Below are 22,342 nucleotides of genomic sequence, written 5' to 3'. Positions count from 1 at the left end.
AATCTCTAACAATTGCAAAGAATGAAGTATTGAAGTAGGAGAGGAAAAAAGTCAATCAGCATTCCTTCTGCAAACTGGAAGGACTTGGGCTGCAGGGGCTTGAGAACTGCAATGCTGTCATCCATACAAACTCCTGGTTTTAATCTGAGTGCAAGACAATTCTTAGCATTGACTAGGGGCAATGATAGGGCAGAGCCCCTTTTTCCTGACACTGTATCTGTAAGGAATGTGAAAAAAAATTAGTGGATATGACATTTGCTGTGCTACATTTTCAGGACTTAACTACAGGTCCCAATTCCTTTCATTTTCAGTTACAGGCAAAGACCAGAGGCTTGTATGACATATTGAATTCCTGTTAAAAATTTGCCTCATGATTGTCTGTTACCAAAATTCTGGGGGCAATAGAGTGCCACTTATGAAAGTGTTAAGCACAAGAGAATGGTTCTGGAAAGCTTGGGAGAGTCTACAGTCCAGCTTTGCTATAAGCTACCACAGTGGCAAAAGTGAGGAAATTCCTGTGCAAGAGCAGGGAGCTTTTGAAATGTGGGGCTTTTTTGTAATCTGAATAAACAGCCAATCAAGTGAAAAAAAAAAAAAAAAGAAGAGCAAAAGGAAAAAAAGGGAGAAAGAAAAAAAAAAAGAGAGAAATTGCCTTACTTTAATTCTTAATAAGGGTCTGCAGACATGATGGCAAGCTGGTGCTAGCTGTAGATAAGCTTCTATTAAATCATGAGTAGCATATCTATTACTGAAGCTGATATTGTCCATATTTAATCTGCCATTTCTTCTTTTCTTGTCTCTCAGTCCGTTGCAGTTTTCCCTGACCGCTAAGTAGTTAGGCTTGAGAACAGAAATGTGGTACATTAAGAGTCCTGCAGTTTGTATTTATCAAATAATAAAGGAGATTAGATACTTTGCATTAACCTTTACCTGTTCAGATTTAAAGATTTTTTTCTTCTTGAATGAATTTTACTGAAACAAAGAATTTTTAGTATATTTAACAAGCATCATTTAGAGTATATCTACAAGATTTGTACACAATGTTATTGCAACTTTAAAACTTAAAGAAGGGTACGCTCATGTCTTATTCCCTTAAAATTACTGTCCTTTCCTTATATGGCAGGTTTTAATAATTCAGAATCCGGATTATTTGGATTATAAAATTATAATCCAAAATAATTTTATTTAGTAGCAACAATCATTGCAGAGAGTCTTAGGAGCAATAGAGAGAACATCTACTTGTAAAATCTCTTTACAAATCTCTTTCCAGTTTTTATTCACAATTCATCTGTACAGTTGTAGTATGTATCTTGTCTTGCCCTCAGTAAGTGTGATATTTTTGTTTTGTTTTGTACCATAATTCTCAACATAGGTTGAACAGATTCATGTGTCAAGAGATTTCAGGAAAAAGAATAACAGGAAAAAATAGTCTTCAGATTGCTAGATGTGTAAAAATTTATCTATACTTCCATAAGATATATGTATTTTTTTAAACTCCACTGCATTTCAATAATAATAAGAATAGAAAAAATCTTTATCGTGTAATATATTTTCTTTCTTCATGTTAGTATACCAAGATAATCTTGGTATATTCCCGTCTTCCATCTTTAAATAAGGGTGCCTTTCCTTGTAAAGTGAGAAGTCAATTAAATTCCTTATTCTCTGTCAAATTCAATTTTAAGCATCTCAGCTGTCAGACCCAAACACCTGAGTCTTGGCAGGCTGACAGGATAGGACATCTGCAAGTGGGCCTTAGACCTTTTGTCTCCAGTCATATCAGCCAAATGAGGATGCTTCTTTATTTATTAATAAGACTCCTTAATATACAGGGAGTAACTGTCATTTAAAATTATTTTATGAATTTAGGTGAGCTTCAAACTAGTTACACAACCCCCATTCTCCTCTCTCCATGTAAACTACCCAATAGTTTATTTTTCCAGTAAGAATGCATCTCATTTTCAACCTCCTTGTTACCTGGTGTTTGTCTTCCAATGTCTTCATAGTTGCTGCATTTTAATCTTCATTTCTCAGATTGTATAAAAACCTTCCAGTGTCCTTTTAAATACTCTCCAGATCCTGATCACATTGGGAGTCTTGCTCTGCATTTGCTTTATGTTCAATTACTCTAATTTGAACATGGGTAATCAGATTTGTATGCACGTCTTCGCGTAAGGTCATAACAGTTTCTTGTACTTATCCTTTTGCTTGATAAGTATCTCTTTTAACACACAGAGATATTGTTGTTTTTACCCTCATGTCCCCAGGGTTTTCAAGGACAGGATGGACTATTTTTGTATGAATGTGGGTCTTTTGACTAATGGAAATTCTCAAAAGTGGTCAGGTTAAAAATAGATGTTTTATTGGATTAATTTGTTATCATACATGATGTGATGAACTAGAGCTTATCTTCCAATTATGTTTTTGCTGTTAAGTTTGGAAGCTTAATGATGTGGAAGGATTGTTGAGACCTTCTTTGCTAGAAGGTCTTTCTCAAAATGCAAAGAGCAGACACTGCATACTTCTGATGATTGTAGTGACAAACTGGAAGAGAGACCATAGAATGCACTGAACATTGTAGAGGTGATGGAAGGGTGTTATTTTGATATTTTTAAGAAAATTACTAATTACTTTCAATTTCTGATTGCTGGCAAAGTTTCTGTTTATAAATTTTGCACAGCCTCAAATACTTTTATAGCCTTGGTCTGGACTGTCATGCTCCACTTGTTCTCCTCTGTCAAGAGAGATCTAAAAACTCATAATATTTCTTGCTGATCTCAGTTCACCTAGGAAAGTGTGCAGTACATCTGAAGTAAAATAATTATGAGGAAATAGAAAGTTTTATCTCTAACTTCAGATTGCCTTTGCACTTGAGAGTTTTCTGGCATTGTTTGTAGGATATTGACTTTTATGATCTTATAACCAACAGCAAGACATTTATTACATAATAAAAGTGAACAGACTAAAAATAAAATCCATCAATCTTTGGTTATTACCTGCAAAAGAAAATTAAAATATCAATCTTAATGCGAAAGATGTATTAAAGTTTTAAAGGTGCTGTATACTCCTAAATGATTTTCATAGCTTTCAATCCAGTACAATTTTGCACATCCTTAGAGATGGACAGACATCATTGGGTAAATGCTTGTAAAACAAGAAAGCTCTATCTTTCAAAAGTGATACAATTTAAGCATTTTATCTAGCAAATATTGCAATGGTTCATGTGTGCACAAATACAGAAATTAGCATGTAACAGAAAAGAAATTTCTTCTGATTTTGGGATTGTATAAAAATAAGATAGAAATAAACACAACAGTTTTATTTCTGTCAGCCAATAAGTCTGGGTGGGTTTTTGTTTGTTTGGATTATTTTATGAAAAAAATTGCAATTAGGCCCAACAAAGACAGTCTGAACAAAAACGTTGCCAGCAGATAAATAGAGGACCATGTTGAATGTTGCAATAGATAAGTATCTGTGCCATGTAGACCCTTGAACATTGCGCTTGACACCTTGTAGTGTAAATATGGCTTAATTATCAGGTATTCCATGAACTTGCACTTCATATATTTTTGGTTTTATGAGTGAACTCATCCTCACCCTAGAGAAAACCTAGTGAAATCCATTAATTTTTAATGAAATAATTTTTTACAAGGATGTAAATTTGATGTTAGGTAACTTGCAGACTAAAGCTTTCACAGGTTAGTTGTGTCTCTGTGGGTGCATGTGTGTGCACATGTGCAAATCACAAACAATTTGGAACTACCCTTCTAGCAGTAGATTCAGATTGTGATTATTTGTAACTCTGGAGTTGAGAAAAATTTCCTCATTTCCTTTTGGAGTGAATAAAGGTGAAAATTCTGTGCATGATTGACCATTAGGAACTCTGTGTTAGCTCTTCCAGTCTAATGTTGAGCTGAAAGTTAAAACTTGGAAAAATACCCAGTTTTCTGAGTAAAGACTTCAGTTTCAATGACATTCTTGTAAGAAAATTTAGGATTTTTTTATCTCCTATTTGTGAGCTTATTGTGTTCTGTTTTTATGAGTGTAGTAATTACCTTCCTCAAAAGCTGTTTTCTTGTTCCGTAGCTGCAAATACAGTTGAATGTTTGTCTTCTATTTATGCATGAAATGGTAAAATGCAACTTCTACTGTAGTCATGGTGACAGGGTATCATGGGCTGTGCCTCACACCTTTTGAACATCTTGACATATGACCTGAAATTTTCTGGAAACCTGATTTTCTCCACACAGCTTCTGAAGTCCCTCCCAGTGTTGTAATTCCAAAGCAGTCATTGGTATCAAAGGACTATCCTATTTCCTCCTAACTTATGCTTTTTCCTTTGTGTGTGGTTTTACCTGTGGCCACCAATTTAAGGTCATGTTAGAAAATACTCAGAGGGCTGTAGTAGAGATACTACGGAACAGCAAAAAGTCAGCAAGTTTACACTTGGCAAAACTTAAGCGCACCATGGAGAACTTTTCCAGCTGTTTCAGTAACAACAGGAAAAATAACAAATATAATATATTCTTGGAAAGTCATGTAAAGATATTGAAATAAATGGAGGAAAAACATTTACTTAGTTCCTTTCCTTTCTTCTTTCCCCTTCCTATTTTTCCTAATTGGCATTAAGCTGATTTCTGAATTGCTGCTGTCAAGTTCCAGCTACTGTGTGTGGCCTATATAAGCTGAGCAACTGGTTCACGGAAGGGTGAAACTGACATAATTTTAACTGACACAAGCAGTTTGAGCTTTTTGCTGCTAAGGCCTCTAGGCGATCTTTGCAATCTAGTTGATGATTGTGACATCTGAGAGAAAAATAAATCTGTTATTTCTCCTGAAAATTATTGTCAGATTGAGCCTCTGAATACTAACTTCAGATTGGGAAGTTAATTTTCATATTTTTATAACTGGTTCCAAATCCAGATGTCCTATTCATGTAACAATTAATAGGAGTTGGGCTGCCAGAGATCTCGAATGCTTCAAGATTTATCAGAAAATATCTTTTTTTAAGTCAACTTCTTAAAGCAAAATAGAAAAAAAGATCTTACCAAATCAAGACATTACATTGCCAGTATTATGATGCCATGAAGTGGAAGTGGCAGTGGCACTACTTGAAGTGAACACATGAAAAACTTTAGGCATTTCTTATTGCATATTTAAAGACTCTTGCATTTTAGTGTGGAGACCATAGTAAGAAAACTCTGGAGAGTTCAAAAGTTTATTAATTCCAGTGACAGCTACCACTTATATTTTTGGGTTTTTATTCATTGTTAACCACTGTTGTTTAATTTTAGGTAGTTTCAATGTTATGATAAATCAGAAAGCGGTAGATGATGATCTAATATATATAAAAAAAAAAAAAAGGAAAGTCTTCATAAGTGAAAGCAAAGGATTGCTATGTTTAAGGTGCTGTCAATATTCTTTCAAGTGGAATGTGTTGCAAATAAATATAGATTTTAACCTTAGAAAGGGACTTGAAAAGGCTATATAAATAATCTGATACACACCACTTAATATGAATTTATTGAATATGATTTAATTGAAAATTCAGATATCACCAAGCTGTCATTTTTCTACTATTTTTTACAGTCCTGCTATCTGTCTCATAATAAATATTAGCATTACATTTTAGCATATAAATTGTAATGGTTTGAATGCTTTTCTGAAAAAAAATCAAATGTAGCATGAACAGTTAGTTTGAATAGGAAGTACAAGATTTAGCTTTTTAAATCATTAATTATTTGCATTATGGATTTTGATTATGCACATTTGTTAAAAATTTCTTCTGTCCAGGAAGATAAAGGTAATATATGAGAAAGGCATACCTCTTAGCTCAATTTAATGAATAAATCTTAATTAATGAGCAGTGCTACAGATTGATCTGTGCTAGGAAGTGAAGCCTATACAGGTTTTTATGTCTGTCAGAATGGTGAAGATAGACATTCTACTTGACGAAGAAATTGGAGAAAGACATCCTTGGTTATCCCACTTTGCATATTTTTGCTAACACTAAATACTAAGACTACACCGATTCTTCTTCAAACAATGTTATTACTTTTTTTTTATTTATTTCAACATTGGAAAGGACTTGGGTGAAAAAAAAAAGGATATGAAGCATGGTGAAAGCACTCTAATGTTAGTTCTATATAAAAAATCCATTATCTTAAGTGCTTCAGCGTAGTATAGTTTATATTAGTTCTCAATACACAGTGAACATCAAATTATTTAATTAATCAAGAGCCTTGACTGCTATCTTATTGACAGTAGACCTCAGTAACTACAGACAGATATGGCTCTTTTACTGAAAATTTGGATTTAAAGTTTGATGGATGCATATGACAGCTTTGGTTGACTAGAATCCTCAGAATCCAAAGATTAAACTATTTTGTTCAGTGTTAGGAACCTTCAAAGGCTAATTCATCTTAGGTCTAGACTAGAAACAGTAAAGCCTGCACAGATGAAACTCTGTGTCTATCTCAATATACTTCAGTCAAAGTTTTAGAAAAGCACATAAATAATGTAGTTGAATACTTGATCTAGAAAAGTGGTGAAGTCCTGTGAACTATTACATGTATTATTGAGTATGGCTGTCATTCTCAGATCACTCATTTTTTACTGGGTTTTAGGAGGTTGTGGTAAAGTGCATGCCAATTTCAGGATGCCAAGTACCATTTTCTCTGAAGTTCTTGACAGAGGTAGTGGTAAGAAGATGTAGGTAAACATATCCTAGAAGACTTTACAGAGATACTAGACTGACTTGCTGCAATATAGTTTCAACAGTTAGCCAGTGACAGTTGTTATTTATATGGCAGATGTAGATTTTCTGTGATGTGTTTCCTTGGGAATGCAGTTTATCAGAATTCATAGTAGCTTTGAATAATGAATTTTTTATTTTTCTCATAGAACACCCTCTCATAAAAATAAAAGCTGGCTTTTGGATTGCATAATTTTTTTGCTGCATGCATCAGATCTTTTCATGAAACTACTTCAATTTACAGCTCTTTGTAAAAATGATTTGATTAGAAAATAACATAAATTTATTTTGTCTCAAATCAAAGTATTCTACTGTATCAAAGGAGGTAACAAATTTTTATTTTTTGACTTATACTGAACAAATTCCTGTGTTAACCTATCATGACTAAGGCAGCCAAAAGGGGCAAGTTTGAAAAGAGAGAGGTAGCATTTTCTGTAGTGCTAAAATATGTAATAACATATAGCAATATATACTGTGTCTTGTAGTAGATAATAGTTTTCAGCTTTTTGGAATACAAATCAGTATCTTTATTCTAATTATTCTGATATCTATTTTATATGTAAGCATTTTATTTTATATGTAATCTTCCTCACATATATAAATCAAGCAGTGATTTTTTTTACCAATATGAGTGAGCACATCCAAAGAAATTATATATTTTGTTAAATCTTCTGAAAGAGTACAAATTAAATCAGATATCATAATGTTTGCTTCTACCTTTGATAGCTATTTACAAACAACTTTAATTAGCTCCTTAATTCAAGAAATGTTAGCTCTTTGATCTCGAATGTGTAGAATACATGTCTAACTCATCATTCATTAGAGTCTTAGGTGATTTTTGTTTCACCAATATTTATAGAATATTTTGCTATTTTTATAATGAAATCATGTTTGAAGTGAAAGTGTTCTCTCTTCTAATGTTCTTATCGTTATGTTTCTTGACCTTTTCAATTTTTTTTATATAACTTGGTTTGTAAATTAAGTGTAATTACTATCATTTAAACACTACTGTGACTAATTGAGTAATGAATTAAGGGCGTGCATTCACTAATTGAACTTACATGGTATAATGGGGCATAATTAATATTGATATATTGATATAACACTTTGAACCATTCTGAGGATATGCTTGTATTGAGTAATTAACCTTCTCAACATGCAGGTTAGAGGTTGGCGTGGTTATGTTTATTCTGAAGATGCGTAGAGTAAGGAAAAAGAGGAACTATGGGGTGAAAGAATTTGTTCATTGACCAGATGTGGCTTCTGAAATGATACCTGAATTATATGTGAGCTTTTCAGACCACCATTTCTTTGATGCACATGTTTCTCTTCTGTGCTCTGTTCATGATGCATTTTAATTCCCTGCACTTATTTGTTCTCTGCTAAAGGAAACTAAAGAATTTCCTTTTACTTAATTTTTACTGCTTTAGTGAAAGGAACAGTGTGCCATCGAGAACTTTCAAAGAAGTTTGAGAACAAAACCAATTGAATTTTCCTTCTCCCCTGCACACATTTTTGGTTTTTTGTAGGTGGAGGAGTATCATCTTTAAGATGATAATTTGTTCAGACGTCTTTCAAATAACTAATAATTATAAGTGGTAGTAAGTTTCTGCAATAAAAAAAATGTGTCCATTCATAATTTCCCAATGTCACTGCTTAGTTCCCTTGATATTTTCTGATTCTTTTAACAAATACTGACTTGTTTTCTAGAACCTGAACTAATATGAAACTAACAATAAAATCAAACTTTTTTCCTATACTTGGGGCTTTAATTTATTATCAGAGAACAATTAATTATTGGATTATTTTAAATTGCTCTTTCAATACCTAAATGAAAACTGTACATGAAGGGCTTTTTACTGTCTCCACCTAAAATTATGTTGTATGAATATCTGCAACATTTTTAAGGTAGAATTAAATAAAAAGTTCTTTCACTCCATTCAAAGAAAATTGTCAGGATATGTAGGATACTTTTCTTGAAAATAGATCTGTAAAGAACTTCATTGAGGGACTGTTAAACCAAGAATTGAGTTTGAAATTAGCTTTGAAAATGATGACATCTATTAAAAGCTTAAATTTTAAATGTTTTGCACAAGTATATTTCACAACGTAATTTCACCTTATTTGTATAAGGAATCATCAAAAAATCAAAAAAAAGGAAGCAAAACCAAAGCCAAATCATTAAGTGTAATTGTTGGACAAGTATTATTATTTCATTCTGCAAATTTTAACTGTAGTGTATTTCATTCTTTCTTTTGACAGTATTACCTAGTCATACATGTGGCAACCCAGGAGAAATACCTAAAGGTGTACTTCACGGAACCAGATTCAACATTGGAGATAAAATCCGATATAGCTGTATAGCTGGTTATATCCTTGAAGGCCATGCCATGTTGACATGTATTGTGAGTCCTGGGAATGGTGCATCGTGGGATTTTCCAGTTCCTTTTTGCAGAGGTAAAAAAAAAAGACATGAAATATCTTTTAAATACAAACAGCAGATTAAATAAATTTATTTTGAGGTGGTTTTTTTTCCCCCTCTAAATTAAAGTGTACTAATGTGCCGTCTAAAAATTAACACCACTTAAAACTATAATAACTCAAGCAGTGACACCCCAGAGTTTGCATTCAGAGATTGATATTATCTACTCATCTTTTTTTCTTTCTGTTTACGTGGAGCATAGCTATATCAATTTCATGACAGGACCTAACCAGGAAAAAAAGCTTCAGTGATGTAAATATTGAAGGGTGGTCCAGTCACTTTGAAGGGTGTTCAAGTCCCTTTAAGTCTTATTCCTGCTCAGAACATGGATAACTTCAAAGTTGTGTCAGATTGCTCAGGGCTTTGCCTAGTTGAATACTTAATATCTCCATGGATGAAGATTCTAAAGTCTCCCTTGAAACCTGTTATGGTTCCCAGCTGCCCTCATTCTCACATCCAATTTAAATTAGAATTTTACAGATTATGTCTACTTCCTCTTCTCCTGTTGTGGATCTATGAAAAGATTCTATTTCCATTCTGGCTCTTTCCCAAACTAAACAGGGCTGTTAGATTTTCACATACCTTCCACTTGTCCAGTCTGAAAAATCCTTTTCCTTCATCCTCTTGTCTCATACAATGTGTTCTTTAGAATCTAGAAGTTTTACTGGCCATTCTCTGGGCTTGTCCTAGTCTGTCAATGTCAGTGTCTTTTGTGCTGAAGGACCCTGGGTTGGACAGAGCATTCTAGATGTGGCCTCCTGAGTGTCAAGCAGATGAGCTCTCTCTCTTTAGCTGCTGACTGTGCTATTGCTCATTCACCCCATACAAGGTAAGGTTTCAATACTGCAGAGGTCCACCATACACTCAGGTTGTCTTTCACCAGGACTTTTAGTCTTTTTGTCAGAGCTGCTACCTAGCAAATAATTTTTGCGTGGAATAGTCTTGGTCCAGGTATAAGACTTTGCATTTCTATTTTGGAATTTCATAAGATTTCTGTTTTCTTCCAGCATATTAAATCCTGCCATTAAAGTCTGTCTGAATGGCAGTTCTGCCCTTCAAGACATCAGCCCATGACATCCTGTTTATCACTTCACAAATAAGTAAAAGTCTGCTCTGTTGAAGTGCAAGGTGTTGACTTTATAAATCACCTTTTTCACTTCCCTCAAGATATTCAGGTGATGGTTATTGTAACCACAGCTGCTGAAAAATATGGCTTATCTGAATGCTTTTTGCTCATACATCAGGTTGGCCCATCCAGTACCTACATTAAAATATGTGATATCAGGTATCTAGTGCATTGCTTGCCCTCTGCTGTACTGCCATCCCCAGAGATGCTGGGGTGGTTAAAGTCTCTGATGATAACTAGACCTTGTGTTTGGGAAACTTCCAGTACTTTAATAGTTTTGATCACTGCTCAGTCAGATGGCCTGTAGCAGATATTCACAATAGTGACCTCTCTCTTGACTTTCTCTTCTCATTCTAGCCCACAGGAGCTCAAGAACTTATAGCCTATAGTGCAGCAGAGAGAGCTCTGTTAATTCAAGATCCTACTTTGTATAAGGTGCAGACTCTCCTTTCTTTCCTGCATTTCCTAAGAGTCTATATCTATCCATTGGAGCCCTCCATTCAGGTGAACTGTCCTACCACAGTTCTGTGAGTGTATATGCACTCTCAGTTTATCCAGTGTGCATCCCATGGAGCACATTTTTGCATACAGGCACTTCAGATGGCTTCATGTTGTTTTGTGAGAGGGAGAGAGAGAAACATTCATTGCCTTGTCCCTATGTCTTCTCCCCTGGGCTTGTTCTCCCATTTGCTTTTAGGTTTTGGTGTTTGTCCATGACAAACTTAGAGCTGTCTTCACTAGGTCAGCAGAACTCTTGCCCTGTTCAGCCAGGCAGATCCTATGTCTCCTCTCATGTCCTCATTCCTTGAAAGGGACCTTGTGATCAAAGATGTCAAGGCCCTGCTGCCCAGCACCAGCTCCTTAGTAAAGTGCTGTTCTGCTGGAATTTGATACTCCTGCCTGAGCTTTTACCCTTGTGTTAAGGAGAACTCCTCTGGTCTCCTGTGTTCTTCAGCCTGTTCTCATGCCCTGTGGGCACCCTTTACTGCTACTCCTGCCACTCCCTTGGCAGCATTTTTGGTACCCATGTGTATGAGCAACAAAGGGAAGTTCTTTTATCCCATAATCGTTACTCATGACTGAGGGCTCTTATATCGTAATTCCTCACAGAAGAAAATATTTTGTATTTTTCTGTGCTCCAAAAAAAAAAAAAAAAAAAAAAAAATCAAGCCTTAATAATCAAAAAACCCAAAAAAATATTTTGGCCAGGTCTATTTTTGTCCTTTTAGTAAGAGGTAGTAAACAGGTGTCAGAAAAATATACATAAGTTCATGGAATCATCAGTGTCTACTAAATATTTCTAAAATTTCTGCAGATACTGTCTGTTTTGGCACAGTTTGCCTGCATACAAATATCTTTCACAAGACTCAAATTCTGTCCATAATTTGTAACTCTGTGAATTTAACCTCTAAGTAAAAAATCAGGTGTGGTCCTAAACCTCCTGCAGACCTTACATGAAATCCAAAGAATTCTGTGCACATTCTGAGAATAAATGAGGATCATAACAAAGAAGTTATTTAACAGTTAATGACTTATGTGCGCTAAGCCATTGCCTCAGTGAATATTTAGAAATCATGTAGAATGTGGATTTGATAAGAGCTTTTAGACATTTCTTATTTTATTTCATTTTATCAGTCTGGAGCATATGCCATGAGGTAGCCCTTTGCATTCACTATGACTTCAAGCAAGACATGTTCCCCTATTGTTTCTCTAAGAACCTTGATCTTTTCCATGAAAGCATCTTTTGTTACAGTTCTATTTCCAGATGGTATTCTTCTTTCTTGTCATCATAAACTAATTTCATGGCACACATTCAAGATAACATAACAGAGTTAATAAAGGTCTGAGGCTTACTAAAAAATCATAACAGCCTTGTTCTCTGTGGTATGTTTCCCTAGTTTTGCTGATACTGAAAAAATACTACTTTCTGCAGTTTCGTTGCATAATAATTCCAGAAACATTAAGAAGCTGGTGTCCCATAATTTATACATATTTTATATGTAGACAGCATTGATTCTTGTCTTTGCCATTTTGTTTCTCTGGCTGCTGCTCAGTTTCAGAAATTCTCCTTTTAAGGTACAGTAATAATGAGAGTAGTGGAGCTGGACTGTGCTGAAGGCTCATTGATGGCTTTGAATGAACTCTGAAGAGAAATCAAATGAGTCAACACAATTTTTAGAAAGTTTAGATAATTTTACTGTCAAGACGGTTGTTTTTTCTTTTTTTTTCCTTTTTTTTTTTTTTTTTTTGTTTTGTTTTGTTTTGTTTTGTTTCAATAAAAAATCCTGGATCCCCCAAATAGGAAAAAATCCCCAGAAAAAAGTTCAAATGTAAATCGTAAAAGTTGAGGCAATTATTAAAACCTAGTCCTGTGTTTTCATAAGACAAATAAAAGCAACTGCGGACTTTTCAACTATTATAAGAAATCCGGGGAGTTTACCATAAGTTTCTGCAAAAACATTGTCTAGGTATATACAAATACACTTACAAATTATACTTTTGTATACTTACAAAAGTATTCTGAGAGAATCAATGGCCAACCTGTATCCTGCTAATATGGCTTTTTTCCTGAGAATTGAAAAGTTCTTTGTTGTCTCAATCTCAGTACCATAATAGTGTCACCAAAACATTTGCCTTCTTTGTCTTGAGGTTGAAATACTGTGCAGTACAAATCTGAAACATTTTGAAAGTTAATTTCATTCTCTTCAGTAGTTCCACTAATAGCTGATTTATGATATGTGACTACTTCTAAATGAACTTTATATAATTAGGTTCTCAATTCTCAGTAATTTTGAGAATCCCTAGTTGATTATAGCTGTATGAGTCAAGATTTTTATGAAGCTAACATTAGGAATACAAATTGGATTAGTGATATTACAATGGTAAGCTTTTTCTCACAATAAAAATAGCTGTGAAGGAAAGAACGTGTAATATATTATCATTAAAAACACATCCATCTATTGGAGGGAAAATAAAGAGGACAATAAAGTAAAAAATATCCTATTTCATAAAAGTCCAAAAGGAACAAGTAATAATTAATTGGGTTTCAGATTTAAGAACTATTGTTGGAGAAATACTGTGGTTAAAATATATATTTTTACATATACAGACACACACATATTTATGTATATCTAAAATTGAAAAAGGTATTCCTTGATAAAGGATGAAAGGAAAAAGAGTCTGTCATTCACTTAGATTAAAATAAACTAAATAGAGAGATGCAGAGCTGATGTTTTTGAAAAAAATAGCAAAGAGAAATTGATTTTGTTGTTATCCATACCTTCAGAGGTAGCAAGCAGTTCTGTTATAATTTCTTATCAGCCTCTGATGTTCAGACAAATACTGTTTCATAAGTTTCAGGAAGAGAAAAAGATACCATATTTATCCATGCTTGCAATTTAAAAAGTAAATTTTAAATAAAAGTAAAAGTAAAAATTAAATTAATTTTTAATTATTTACTTTTAAAATTAATTTAAAAATAAAAATTTTAAATAAAAAGTAAATTTTCCAATAATTTTGCTTACTGATGTTACATTACATGATAAAATGAGAATATTTTCCTTAGATCCACCCTATAGTATGTAGTTTTTACAGTGATGTAGTAAATTCCTGCCTGAGCAATTTTATTCACTTCCAGAATAATCTGATTTTGTGCAGTATTTACATTGAGATGAAATTTGGAAAAAACCTTTATTGTAACTAGACAAATAAGAAGTCAGAGAGTGTTTCAGGAAAAGCAGATAGGAAAGCAGACACTGTGAAATTTCTTACATGATAATGCAGGACTAGTAGATCACACCCAAGAGATTTAAGGACACAGATACAAGTAGTTTTATATATCTGTGTGTGTGTGTGTATAGATATATATTTACACACACATATATCTGCATTTAGATGTTCTGGTGCAAGCATGTGGCAGCAGGTATGGAGGGACCTGATAAAAAGTGAAAAGATGCCTTTGAAATAAGGGGCCTTGAAGCTGGGAACAAGTAAAATAATGAGATGACCAGCACAATGAAAACATAGCAGAGGTATCCAGGATGATGCAGTAAAGCCAAATAATGGAAAACAAAACTTCAGCCTGACCATAAGGAATGTGAGCAAAGTTAAGATGGGAGAAAGATTCATTTATTAAAATGAATATCAAACCTCAGAGGCAGTCATAAAAAGATGAATTTAATAAATGCCCATAGAGTTCTGAGACTAAATGGATTAAATTTACTAATTTTTTTTAATAAAGTGAAATTTTCAACAATAAGTAATTTGGTCTCAAAGAATTCAGCCTTTTCACTTTTTTTCTTTAAAATTAGGACTTTACTGTTCATTTGTTGTAGACTTTTACTTTAAGGAACCATTATCAGCTTCAAAAACATATTCTCAAGTGAAGGATAATCACTGGAAAACAATTTAGGATACTTAACTGAAAAAGAAGATAATATTTACAAGATATCCTGAAGACTGATATTTTATTTTTTTGGGAGAGAGAGTATGAGATTACTGCTGATTAATTTTTGAACTTTTAATTTAACTGTCTTCTCTTAAAACCATGATTTTGCATTAAAAATGTGTTAGAGTTGAGGTTTTGATTATAAGTTAGCTCAAGTACAAACCATCAATTCAGAAAATAACTTTTCTGCCAGCGTAGCAAATAATTAGTCCATAACTATTTCTGTATTATTTGAAGTATGTAACTTTCTTGAATAATAGATCAGATAGCCTTTCCAGAGTGGATGGAGAAGAAATAGGTTTTTATAATATAACAAACTGATGTGACAGAATAAATAATTAAAGGTTACTAAATAAAGCAAAATGTTTACAAAATCAAAACAACCAGTGCAAGATTACCCATCTGAGTCCAGTAGTCTCAGGGCCCATAACTGCGGGATGACCCCACTGAGGTCTACTTAGATCAAGCTCACTGGAATCTCAAAGTTAAAATGTTCGAAGTAGTGCTGCAGGTGAAATGGTTGCCCAAGGGACCCTAAACAAACTGCAACAATTTTTGTGTTTCTATTTTGCACATGCTATTAGCTTCATGTTAGAAATATGATAATTTAATATATGTAAAATAGATTCTGTTTTGCTACACCACAATAATTTCTGAAATTTTAACCAATCCCCCCCAAAATTCTACTTAGAGAGCAATCCAAATTATTTTGAAGTGCCCTTTGACAACCATGTAGATAGAAATAAAATTAATCTTAGAAGCATGGTCTAATGAGTCTTTAATTTATGTGAAGTTGATCAACAGCAAGAGAAGAAATTGAGAAAGGGAGGCACACTGATTAGAGCACTTAACTGAGATGCAGTACATCTGGATTCAAGTGATGATAGAAAAAACCCCAAGCAACTTCTAGCAAGTTTCTATTTTTTATAATACAGAAAATAAACAGAGGTGTTGGCTTTTACCTATTCAAAACAAAGTCTGTAAAAACCTAAAATATTAAAGAAGATAAGGAAGTAGAGGTGTATATTTTGATGGTTAAAGAGCTGTCTGCCTGTTGGAATTAAATTCGATAAATGAGCTATCAGATGAATGCATAATGCTACATTATTGTAACACTTTGTGATGTGTTTGGTCATTCTGAATCTGCAATTTAGCAGCTTGACAGTTGACAATGACAGGCTAAAATTTTACTTTAAACTTTTCATTTATATACTTGTTTCTATGTTTTTGTCACTAAGACATTTTAAAATGGTAATTAAAGTCCCATTTAAAACAGCTATTACCAAATTTCTCGTAGTAACCTTTTTGAAAATATACAGAGCATGTGTTTGTGAAAGTAGTCATTCATCATTATTTCATAGATGCGTTCTCTAAAGATTTTTTTAAATGAAGTACAATTATCTCCTTTCTCACAAACAAGCTACAGAAAAATGCCATCTAAAAAAGAATTAAATACATTTTAGAATCATAGAATGTCTCAAGTTAGAAGGGAGCCATAAGGATCCTTGACTCCAACTCCCGGAAGGCCTAAAATTAAACCACATGGCTAAGAAAGAGCAATACTGCAACACTCCTTGAGCTCCAACCAGCCTGTGTCATGAGCATTTCCCTGGGGAGCCTGATCCAGTGTGCCAGTGAAGAGCCTTTCCTAATGTCCAGCCTGAGCTTCCTCTGACACAGCTCCGTTCTGTTCCCTTGTGTCCTGTCCATGGTCACCAGGCAGAGGTCAGCACCTCCCTCTCTGCTGCCTGCCTGGAGCAGTTGCAGAGGGTCATGAGGCCATTCCTCAGCCTTCTCCAGGCTGAACAAGGCAAGGGTACTCAGCCACTCCTCCTAAGTCTTGCCCTTAAGACCTGCTCTGCACACACTCTGATAGTTTGATGTCCTTTATAGACTGAGACATCCAGAACTGCACACAGTACCTGAGGTGGGGTCATTCCAGAGCCATGCAGAGTGGGACAGTCACTCTTGCCCAGCTGGTGATGCCCGGTGTCTCCCAGGACACGGCTGGCCCTCCCAAATGCCAGGGCACTGCTGACTCACGTTCACCTTGCCATCAACCCAAACCCCCAGATCTCTCTTCATGGATGTACTCTCCAGCCTCAATAAAGACAGAACTTTTTTCAGAGAAGCTTTTAATAAGGCTTGCTAAATAATTTAGGCCCATGGTTCATTTAGAACCCTCTAAGGCTGCAATTTTCTTTAATTGATAAGACTTGTAAAATGTGACTCAAAATGACAATATGTCATTTGATGATGATTCATAAAATATCACTCAAGTTTTTAATTGCACCTATGCTATTGCTAGTGATAGATAAGGAAATGACTACTAATGACATAAGAAGAAAAAATTTTATTACTATGAATTTTATGTACTTTAAATCACCACTATGTTTTTATCACTTATGTTCAAAGAGTAGTGTAGTAATGTGATTTTCCACATGAAGAGGTTTCAATATAAACTTCAAGTGGAAAAGACAATTCAAATATTTAAATTCAAATTCTAAGTTAATTTGAAAGATTCTTAATAAATTTCGAAAGGTTAGGTTAGTATTAATGGTTTTTTGCTTTGTTTTGTTTCGTTTTTATTGTGCAATAAATGCTATTTCATTTGCCTAAACATTTTATTATGTGGTGTATTAAAAAAGGCACATAGAATAGAGAACATTGCACTCTGGAAAGCATTTGTGTGGTGACAAGAGAAAAGTCCTGTAAAAAATGATTGAATGTTCAAAAGGTACCTAACCAATTTGAAGGAAGTTTTCTAAGATTTTGGTTTTGTTCTTACTTCATCCTTGGCTATCTGCTCATCAAGGCGTGCATCTCACTTGTACCAAGATTCATTTATGCAATTAGATTACTAAAATGGTAAGATTATTATTTTTGGTGAAATTACTCTTTCTAGCTTGAAGAAAAATGAAAGGTTTTTCATTGACTTCCATAGTGGTACTTCTCATTTTTTGTATGCATAAACTTGATGGATATGTTTATCTGTTTTATCTAAGCTACACATCTATACAGTATACATATTTTTTGTCAAGTAGTGCCAGCCATATGTTTTTTGCATGTGTACTTTATATGAGATGCATATTCTCTAAATTCAGAGCACTTAATTCCTGACTACTGAGAGATCCAAATGTTTGTAGCTTTATACTTCAAGTAGTCATTTATGCTGATACAAACAGCACTTTATGCAGTTGCTTACAACTTGAAAATAACCATAAGTGTTTGGAATTAATTACTTGCACATTTTAAAATGCAATTTGTAAATCACATAGAGTTTGAATTCATGAAGCCTCAGGCACTATCTGCTATCAAATTACTGCAAGCACAGCGATGTGCTAAGATTCACGAGCAGTAACTCTCCCAAAAGCATAACACAGAGAAGTCCATGGTTAAAACCAACAATCAGTCCAAGGAGGCCAGCTCTCTCTGGGTCCAGCTGTGTAAGATCAGACAGTTTGTGTCCTACCCTCTGAGCAGTGCAGTCACATCCTGCCTGCTCGCACTCATTTAAGCAATTAATTATGCTTCACCATTCAGCAGTGTGATTGCCTTAGCCTGTGTGCCACTTGTGATGAAAGAAATACCCAAAGGTTTCTGCGGTCTGACCAAGCTGACCAATGTTCTCATTCTGTGTCTGTGTTAGCTTGACTTTTTGCAAACCTCTTCAGAATGGTGTTGTGAATAGATTAAAAGGCTATGCATCCCTTTGGGCAGATAGCTCTGGTAGTCTGAGTTCCTTTGGCTCTCATTCGTAATGCACAGTGTATACATTTGGTTTTTTATATGTGGCTGCCAGTAATAATAAGCCACATTTCAGCTGTAAAATTCTGAGCTTTAGAGCTCAAATATGATTCAAGGGCTCTAAAGCAGGAATAGTGAGGAATATTGTATTTACCACTAGCATGTAACTTAAATTCAATATAAACAGTGAGAGATGGTATGGATGCTGTCATAAAAAAAATTAACAGCAACAGCTACTACCAAAGAGATATGGGTGAATTAGGATTTTGCTCATCTTGCTGTTTACCCTGCATGGGAAAAGTCTGCTTGCTAGCTTTCAAGGATAGAGGTGAAACTGTTATGTGTTAGGAACTGAAACTTTAAAGTGCAGGTACAGGATGTATGGCATTAATTTGTTTTTCTTTTCAGGATTGGATGATGATCTGAAATGAAGGGCTGGAAAGTTATTTTAAAAAAATAAACAAATCACAAGCAAACAAAAAGCAAAACTGCATAAACAACAAAAAACCCCCAAAACACACACACACACACACACACACACACACACATACACACACACTGAAACTGGGAAAAAAAGAGTAATTTTGGACATTATTCAGTAACAAAACTCAATTCTCCTTTCTGATTTATTATAGATTTACAGTAGTTTTAAAATTATTTTAATCTTTGACTGTATTATGCACCAGGAAATTTTTCTCAGATACTCAGCTTTATCCGTGGTCCTTTAATTTTCATTTCCTTTCCCCCTTTCATTCCTCAGCGGCACAATGGCCCTTTCAATCTGCAGTGTATAAAACGCCAGAAATTGAGGAAGGAATCACAGAAATGGTCTGATTTCAACAAGAAAAAAGAAATCTTTTAGGAAAGTCAATCTATTCTAGTTCTATTCTTTCATTTTAATAAAGAACAAACACTTATAAATGTCAGGGTCTAGAAAGTAAGATGTGAAATTTATTGAAAAAACCTGACCTCCTCAGAAAAATTTGTGCACCAAAAAATGAAATCAATAAGGCTTTGGTAGCAAAGGTTATGTTACATTTCTGTACATCAAAATTTAATTACATGTAGAACTGTAAAGATTGAGCCATTCAGCAGCTTTCTCTCTTCTTTTTAGTCAAATTAATGCTCTATACATTACTTAAACATTAAAGAAATTATTCTGTTTCTCCCTTTTTTTGAAATTCTTCCTTTTACTTCTGTCACTTGTTGGCTATTTAGCCCCTTTTAATAGACTCCTTCTTCTAGTGTCCAGACACAGTATTCTTATTCCTTTGATTCATGAATCCTTTTTTCTTTCAAATATTCCTTTAAAACACACTTTCACTGACAGGCTTTCAATTATGATTGAGAAGAGCATCTCTACTCCTACACTTTTCTGTTGTCTTAATTAGCTATTCAGTTATTATCCTAATTAGACTATAAGTACCTTATGTTATGCACCTTGCCAAGCTATGTGTTTTAGAATCTCATTGTGCACTTATAGTATGCAAATAATACCTAATGATAGTAGGAGTAAGTAAAGATGACAAAAGAGATAAAAATAAAATGCTTCTCTTCTGATCCTTCTCCTATGCAGAAATATTTTTAATTACTATTTCTTTGGTTTTCATTGCCACATTATCAAAAAGCAAAAGCCACCTGATGAATTTTTAACTTCTTATGTCAATGAATTGTATGGATGGCATATTTTCCTGGGGTTAGCAAGGAAAATACAAGACATTTGCTAAATACTTTGGCAAAATATTAAATAACATTTAAGATTTAGGAGAAAATTCCTATGCCCTTCACTTAAAAAAATTGTTACTCATTAAAAATATACATTATTAACTGATGATGCATGAACCTTGGAAGGTCCATCTGGCAACAAAACCTTCTGAATTTATTTGTCATCTGTAAATATCCTGATTCAGAAAAAAAAAAAGGGAAAGGATAGTATCATGTCATTAATGCTTCCTAGTTTAGGACAGTGAAAAATAGAGGAATTTTTTTCCTGCGAGTTTTTTTGGTTGGTTGGTTGGTTTTGTTTCTGTTTTTGTTATAAGAAATAAGTAAACAAAAATATTTGTCTGATATTTTTAAATTTGTATCACAGAGAGTCTAACTGTTCCTGTGATTTTGTGCCCAGTTCTTTTTCAGTCTTCTGTGCACACATTTGCAGGGCCAGGTTCTCCAAATCAGCTCATAATAGGTGTCCCTGCTAACCTTCATTCTTCTTTGACCTGGTGCTGAAGTGACACCAACAAGGAAAAAAAAAATTCAGAAAACCCAAACCAAAAACCTCTGCTACTTAAAGGCCAGACAATATTCCATTCCATTCACCTGGACAATATTTTGTTTCTGTGTGTGCATGTTTATGTGTCCTCAGTGAGTAGAGAAGATCTGGTTTTATAGCAGAAACAGGTATGGTGCTTCACTTGTTTGAAGTGCAGCTTCATTAGTAATTGACATTCTGTTTGTCAGCTGAAGGAGCTTGTGGAGGGACACTACGTGGGACAAGTGGAACTATTTCAAGTCCACACTTCCCTTCTGAGTATGAAAATAATGCTGATTGCACCTGGACCATATTGGCTGAACCAGGAGACACCATTGCTTTGGTCTTTACTGACTTCCAGTTGGAGGAAGGATATGACTTCCTAGAGATCAGTGGAACAGAAGCACCATCAATATGGTAAGTCAAAGATCTTTTAAAGATCTCACTTCCTGTTTTTCTTTTTTTGGTACCTAACTGGAAAGATATCAGAGGATATTTAAGATATTTTCTACCTGTTAGCAATGACTGCTTTTTATCCTTCTTTTTTTGGTCCCTTTCACCTTTTAGAACTGAAAAACTAAATGGTTTCCTTCCGTTTCTTTCCACATCTTTGTCCTTCCACTTATTTTCCTCCATCTGCCAGAGTTATATTTGTACTGTATCTTATCAGTGAGCATTTAATTCATGTTACATATTTGAACTTGGTATAAGAAGATTTTTTGATGTTGTGTCTTGAATGACGTATTATGCTATTGTACTTCAGCAATGAAAGTAGTGAACAAAATTCAGCCTGAGTAAAGCAGGAATATATAGACAGCTAATAGATGACATCTTATGCTAAACAGCCTGTCATTCAGTCTCACTACATGTATGCATGTATGCAAGCATTACTATCATATGTTAGCTGATGTTAAAACTGTTTGCTTAATAATAATAGGGATTAGTAATTGTAATACTAAATCTGTGTTCTCTTTACTAAGTAAAAGACGATAGTTCTGCCTGTGGGAATGGATTAAGTTGTGGTACAGTTTTTTATAATTTCTTTGCAGCCTACATATGCAGGTTTTTCATCCTTTTCATCCCTGAGAATGTCTTGTGCGTGACATATGCACCATTGGTATAAAATTTAGCCTAGAAAAATGTAGATCTTCTCACAGACTACTAATGATTATTATCTTCAGAATGCCTTTCTAGAGAAAGGAAGCAATCCCACTATTATTTTGATGTCATAACAGGCTAGATGGTGCAATATATTAATAACTGTGAAGTTTTAGCTAGCATCTGATCTTTTTAAAAATCTATCAATAAAAATGTGTGGTAACTATGCTTAGCAACTGTGTAAAAATTTTGGTTTAAAGACACATTCAGATCTGTGTCACTGACGCCAAGATAATTTTTTGCCTTTTCTTTTATATACTTTTTATATAACTTTTATATATCCTTAGTATTCTTAGCATACATACTTGTAATTCCTTAAGTCCAATAACTTGGCATAGCCTTAGTATTTTGTTAAGCCAAGAGACCAAATATCCTAAGGC

At 34.2% G+C, this 22,342-nt stretch overlaps 1 protein-coding gene across 3 annotated transcripts in view; it reads left to right on the top strand.

Moving 5' to 3' along the window:
* Window positions 1–22,342, top strand: part of CSMD1 (CUB and Sushi multiple domains 1) — a 1,052,894-nt gene that overhangs the window by 519,488 nt on the left and 511,064 nt on the right. For all 3 annotated transcript variants that reach the window (XM_064412131.1, XM_064412130.1, XM_064412133.1), the window contains exons 4-5: window positions 9,014–9,208; window positions 21,014–21,221. In XM_064412131.1, coding sequence (XP_064268201.1) covers window positions 9,014–9,208; window positions 21,014–21,221 — 403 coding nt within the window. The remainder of the gene's footprint in view (window positions 1–9,013; window positions 9,209–21,013; window positions 21,222–22,342) is intronic.

This window comes from Passer domesticus, chromosome 3, assembly GCF_036417665.1.
Source record: "Passer domesticus isolate bPasDom1 chromosome 3, bPasDom1.hap1, whole genome shotgun sequence".
Classification (NCBI taxonomy): Eukaryota; Metazoa; Chordata; class Aves; order Passeriformes; family Passeridae; genus Passer; species Passer domesticus.
The sequence above is the reverse complement of the archived record's forward strand: the minus strand, read 5'-3'. Positions and strand labels throughout refer to the sequence as shown.